Below are 6,430 nucleotides of genomic sequence, written 5' to 3'. Positions count from 1 at the left end.
AAGGCAAACCTCCAAAGCTGAACCCTTCTGTGTATTATTTTTTTGCCAACACCATCTCAGCAGTGTGCATCCAACAGTCATTTCCCAGACCAAGTACATCCTCTCTGGGACATGGTCAAACCCCTAATGCCTCTGACAAACTGTGATAATGATTGTGGATGTCCTGCAAGTAAAATCAGGCATTCAGCATAATTAAGGCAGATCAGAAGCCATCACCTTAATGTATAATTGTCAGTCTGAATTGAGATAAGAGCATAAACAAAATAAGATGTAATTTTTTCTTGCCAAGAATAATAGCAAACAATAATTAGAGAAATGGAACCAAGAAAACTACAAGATACATCATGCTGTTTTTAAAAGAATTAGTGACTCCTTTGCTGTAATTGTTTTAATTTATAAAATGGTACAATTATTTGCTTGCTTTCTGTGCAAACTCATGACATATGCAGGTGAGTGCTGCCATAAGAATGATGAATTCATTGAAGTCAACTTCAGAATCTCCATTGACATCCAATTCCTTGAAGAACTTATTGACTGCGTCCTTGTCCTTTGAGTTCTAAAAGAAATAAAAGTATTTCATTATCAGTAGTGAAGCGAGACATCTTGGCTAAAGGGTGACATTTCTTGGATTTAGCCTGGAAATCAGAATTAAAAAACTGAGCAACACAAGTTATTTAAGAGTATTCCCTTCGGCAGGTGAGCTGTAGAACAGATAAGTTTGACAAACCATGGAGCTCAGTGCTTGGATAAAATGTTGGTGGAGCTTCAAAGGTGGCACCAAACCACTGCATGTAATGAATAAGAACCAATCAAAAGGGATCTTGAGACTCAGGATGTGTGAAACATAACATTTCAAGAATGTGCAATCCCAAAGCAAATTCCGCCGAATTGTAATAATGAAATGTAAAATGCTGGAGGTGCAGTTTCTCTGCCATACTGAAGGTGGTGCTATTGTATATATAATAATAATACATTCTCCTGGTCCTGTTGGTTTTTTTGGATGAACTAAAGATTTATTTTATAGCTGCAGCTGAATTTAACTCATCAGTGAGAGCGAGAGCTCTGAAAATACCAACATTCCTATTTCTTGGCTTTATTGCTTCACCATAGCTCTCTTTTATTTCTCATATATTTTGTTACTTATATTTTTAGAATAAAATGAAAAATTCCTCCTCTCATTCCATGATGCTATATTCTTCCTTAATTTACCACAGGGCTTTTCTGAAATGTCGTGGTGAGTCCACAGCCACAAAGAATATGTATGTGTTAAAAAATATGCATACACTGGAGACCCCACATATGCAAATGTATCTCATGCATATTCGTTGTGGATATCCTGAAAACCCAACTGAGTGTAGGATCATCAGGACGAATCTGGGAAGCCATGCTTGATATGCGCAGTGTGATGTCTGCATGGGATCCATGTTACAGTCTGCAGAGCGTATGGTGTGTAGCACTATAGAAATGTTAAGCACTTCTATAGTGTAGTGTCTATAGTGTAGCACTATAGAAATGTTAAGTAGTAGTAGAAGGGCAGGAGATGCTAAGTAAGAGGAGATTTTAAAAGGCTTAAACACCTGAGTGGTTATGACTGTTTTAAGCAAGGGTTCCCACATTTGGTCCTTGGGGGCCACAACTCAGTAAAGGTTTTCAGAATTTCCACAATGAATATGCATGAGATCTGTCTGCTTGCATATTCATTGTGGCAATGCTGCCGACTAGGTAGTGGCCCTCGAGGACTGAGTTTGGGAAGTCCTGGGTATTATTACTACCATTTTTTATTTAGTAATGCAGTTGGCAGTAGAACACATTTTAAAAAGAATACAAATTGCCTTGCTTAGTTCAGATTATTATTTCATTCTTTAGGAGAAATAATTATTTAATGTTTTAAAGGTTCTTCATGGGCTGACCCAATGGTTTGATGGCAGTGCTGCTTGCTATCATGAAGGAGATATGGTTTCAGTTCCTCAACCTGGCTTCTGCTCCTGAGGTCAGGGAGACCAGGGATAATGCAAAGGAGACATTCACAGACTCTGGGTTGGAGAACGTCTGGGCCAGAGGTGGTCCAGTCCAATCTTCAAAAGCCACAAACAGGTTTTCAGGATATCTATAATGAATGTGCACAAGCTAGATGTGCACCCATTGCCTCCATTGTATGCACATTTAGCTCAAGCATATTCATGGTGGATATCCTGAAAACCAGGCCATCCCTGATCTTGTCCATCGCAAAATGGCAACATCTATTGGTCAGACTCAGGAAGGAGCAGCGGTCTGTGGCTCTTGCTGCAATGTCTGGACTAGTTGGGAGATAAAGGGGGTTAAAGTGTGAAAAATACCCTGGTGCATTGTGGATGAAGTCTTATGGTGTCAAAGCACAGTAATAATTTATTCCAATTGAGTCTGAAACTCAAAAAGGAGGAGGAAACTGTGGGGAATCCCTAGAAAAAGTTCTTCCTACTATCTTGCCACTTGCACCAGTAAATTAGGGTGCCTCTGTGCAGCCCTATGTTGGCCCCACACTAACACAATCTGGAGTGGTCACCATGAAGCGTACTCACCCTATCAAAACATTTTTAAAAATGTATTTTCACCCTTATGTCCTTCATTTTCTACTCTTCTATCCAGGCAGCATGCCTGGATAGAAGAGGCCTGAAGAAGGCCTGAAGGATGCCTTCTCCAGGGTTTGCATTCACCATTGCTTGTTTACTGGAAGGGGCCACTGCTGTAACAGCAGCCAATCTCCTACCCTCCCTGGGCCTGAGCACAGTCTGGAACAGGCCCAATAGATGGAGATCCAGATTCCCCTACTCTACAGTGCACAAAACTGTAGCCTCAGCTGTAGGCTCATGCCCACCTTTTTTTCCAAAATGGTAAAATTACTCAAAAAGCACAGGCAGTATAGCAATCCAAAAAGGAGACAGAGGAATATGTGTCACAGAGGGAGTAATAAAGACAGGTAGGCTGATATTCTAAGGACCGCAGTTCACACTGCTAAAGGTGGCCCCCTCATGCTGAATACACCATAGACCCTTGCGTCTAGCCTGGGCAGAGTTACTTATGGCCAGTATACTAGCTACAAAACAAAAATTAGTAAAGAGCTACACATTTCAGTTTAGGGACCCCTGCATTTCTTTGTGTAATTAACATTCAGTTGGTATGTAATAGGAATGTACAGAGGCAACCTTGTTTGTTTCGGTTCATTCATTCATTTTGTAGGTCACCTCCATTTGTTTCATTAGTTTCAAACAAAACATTTTTATTAGTTTGATGTGTTTCATTTCTTACCCATTAAAATAAATGGGAGAAGCAATGCAGCCTATTTCGAGCTTCAAAATTGGGGTTTTCTAATCAATTCTAATGAAACTTGTGAGTAGACAACGTCAGAAAGGGAATGAGAACTCCAGGGCACCAAGACTGACATGAATTGCCTTAGGCAGTGGAAAGGGTTAAAAGGATATCAGCAGTGGCAGGAGATCTCCAAGGCACCGGTAGAGGAGCCAAGTAGCAGAAAGAATGTCAAATATACCCCAAGACTTCAACAAAAGAGAGCACCAATAACAGTGGCATGAAAGGGGCAAAGTGACACCAGGAGTGGCATGAACATGCTAGGGCATTATGAAGGGGAAACAAAGCAGCACAGGTGACGGGAACACCCCAAGATGTAGAGTCTGGGGTATGGCAGCAAGCCAGAGTGGCAGAAAGACCCCCAAGGTGGAAAGTCTGTGGTATGGCAGCAAGCCAGAGTGGCAGAAATAACCCCAAGGTGGAAAGTCTGTGGTATGGCAGCAAGCCAGAGTGGCAGAAAGACCCCCAAGGTGTAGAATTTGGGGTATGGCAGCAAGGCTGAGTGCTTGCAAGACACCATAGTGGTATGTCAGGAGTATGGCAGCAAGAAACCTATGGCAGCAAGACCCCCAAGGTGTAGCATAAGGAGTATAGCAGTGAGACAGTGTCAGCAGGAGCCCCAAGTGTAGCATCTGGGGCATGGCAACCAAGCAATGTGGCAGAATGGCATCAAGGCCCATAACGTGTAGAGTCTGGGGTATGGCAGTAAGGCTGCTTGGTAGCAAGACACCCAAGATATATTGTCAGAAGCAGGGGAGCTTAACCTCGACTGGTCCTCCATCATTTCTATTTGCCCTCTTCTCTTGCTTTGGCTTTGTCCTGGCTACTACCTGACTCAGGAATTTCTTGGTTGCTATAATTACTAATCTTACTGCCGCACGTTTGGGCCATAGGCTTGAATGGAAAACAAACTAAAAGTTTTGTTTCATTTTTGGGCACCTTAAGTTTGTTTCAGGTATCCACATTGCATTTTACCCATTTGTTTCACATGAATACATATCCCTAGCATGCAATCTTTCCTGACTGGATATTAGCACAGTCAATGTCTTCAGAGTGCGAGCTCTCTTATCTGACAACACTGCATCCTTACTGGAAAATGTTTCCAACAAGCTCAAATTCTTAGAAACAATATACAGTACTGTAACTTAAAGTCCTTTGTTGCAATTACCATTAAACATGAAACCCCTTATTTCATTAATAACCATAAAACATTAAAATAACAAACTCCATAGACATCAAGTGCACTGTAATGACAGCAAACAACCTTAAAGAATGATACGTGCAACAGTTAAGTTATAATATTCGCCTTTCGATAGAAAAAGGCCATCTCATAATTTTGTAATTCAGGTGTTCCCAGCTCTGGTCCTGGAGGGCTGCAGCCAGGTTTTCAGAACAATCGCAATTATAGCCAGATCATGAGAGATGTTTGCACCAAATTAACGTTGATTATTTTCATTAGCCTGACAACCTGGCCTGCCGCTAGTAGCCCTCAAAGACCAGGTTTATGGGATGCAGAGCTCTGGCTTTCAGAGCATTCCTGGCAAGCTGCTTACTGAGAGGAAGCCGGGCAGTTCCTTCTCCATCAGCGTCTTCAGCTCTGCTTTGCTGAGAGTTTTCTTGGACCCTTCTGCTGCTGAATACTCGTCAAAGACGGCAATGAGCATGCACATGGCAGTTTCTAGTTTAGTCATCTTTGCAGCTGGATCGCTTCTTCCCTCTCTGAGTACCAAAGGCCTTCAGATTCTTAGTGAAATGTAGCAAACTGAACAGAACCTGTTGTGCTTATATAATGCCGCATTATCTCAGATCTGTGCAAAGATCATGCTCTACTGGTATCAGTAAGCAAATATGCCAAGCCCTACCCTTCTTTTCACCATTCTGGGTGCAGCTGGGAAATAAATTAATTTGTGATATAATTCAAGCGTTACAGGTACGATCTCATTGTTCATCTAGTCCACAGAATGTTTTCCACGCCTCTCTAAGGCAAACACTGTGATTCAATAACTGCATTTATGTTTGACTAAGAAAAGCAGGAAGGGCAGTCAGTTTGGCAAAGGCTCAAATGGACGTATGTATTGTGCAACCAGTTAAAGGCAGAGAATACAACTTTCTTTACATATGTAATTGAAAAGATGAAGACTAAAAAGGAGAATAGTAAAAATCAATCAGGAGGAAAGGTTCAGTGAGGAGAAGGAACAGAAGAAAGTAGATAAGTTTAAAACATTTTTTTGCTTGGCATTCACACCAGAAGATAAGGGGCTGGGGCATGATATCATTGCCAGTTGATGAGGATGTAGTATTCAAGGGACTAATATCACTGGGACCTGCTGAAGTGTATCCCAAAATACTGAAGGAACTAAAGGATGAGCTAACTATACCCCTTACAGTTCTGCTCATCTTATCACTTGAAACAGGTGAGTTTCCAAGACACTGAAGCAGATGTAGTAGCGCTCCACAAGGGCAGTAACAAATAAGAAGCAGAAAGCCTGTGAGGAAGTCAGTTGGACTGTTAGATGATTGAGGGGTGAAAGGGGCACTTAGAGAAGATAAGGCATCGCGGAAAGATTACATGATTTCTTTGCTTCGGTGTTTACTGAAGAGGATGTAGGGGAGGTACCCATACTGGAGAAGGTTTTCATGGGTAATGATTCAGATAGACTGAATCAAATCACGGTGAACCTAGAAGATGTGGTAGACCTGATTGACAAACTGAAGAGTAGTAAATCACCTGGACCGGATGGTATACTCCTTAGAGTTCTGAAGGAACTAAAAAATGAAATTTCACACCTATTAGTAAAAATTTGTAACCTATCATTAAAATCATCCATTGTACCTGAAGACTGGAGGATAGCAAATGTAACCCCAATATTTAAGAAGGGCTCCAGGGATGCTCCAGGAAACTACAGACTGGTTAGCCTGACTTCAGTGCCAGGAAAAATAGTGGAAAGTGTTCTAAACATCAAAATCACAGAACATATAGAAAGACATGGTTTAATGGAACAAAGTCAGCATGGCTTTACCCAAGGCAAGTCTTGCCTCACAAATCTGCTTCACTTTTTTGAAGGAGTTAATAAACATGTGGATA

The 6,430-nt window shown here is 41.5% G+C and overlaps 1 protein-coding gene across 1 annotated transcript; it reads right to left on the bottom strand.

Moving 5' to 3' along the window:
• Positions 1 to 373: 373 nt before the first annotated feature.
• S100P (S100 calcium binding protein P) lies at positions 374 to 5,157 on the bottom strand. The gene is made up of 2 exons (XM_029591539.1): positions 4,899 to 5,157; positions 374 to 556 (listed from the first exon to the last, which is right to left on the bottom strand). The coding sequence occupies exons 1-2, from the start codon at positions 5,034 to 5,036 to the stop codon at positions 410 to 412; spliced, it is 285 nt and encodes a 94-aa protein (XP_029447399.1). The 5' UTR covers positions 5,037 to 5,157; the 3' UTR covers positions 374 to 409.
• Between the last annotated feature and the right edge of the window lie 1,273 nt (positions 5,158 to 6,430).

This window comes from Rhinatrema bivittatum, chromosome 1 (genome assembly GCF_901001135.1).
Source record: "Rhinatrema bivittatum chromosome 1, aRhiBiv1.1, whole genome shotgun sequence".
NCBI lineage: Eukaryota > Metazoa > Chordata > Amphibia > Gymnophiona > Rhinatrematidae > Rhinatrema > Rhinatrema bivittatum.
Note: the sequence above shows the minus strand (reverse complement) of the source record. Positions and strands in the feature narration are given on the sequence as shown.

Excerpts from the sequence above, each read along its gene's own strand:
- S100P (XM_029591539.1), bottom strand. The coding sequence starts at position 5,036 with ATGACTAAACTAGAAACTGCCATGTGCATGCTCATTGCCGTCTTTGAC. Across the intron at positions 557-4,898 it reads AACTGCCCGGCTTCCTCTCA|AACTCAAAGGACAAGGACGC; the intron begins GTAAGCAGCTTG and ends TATTTCTTTTAG.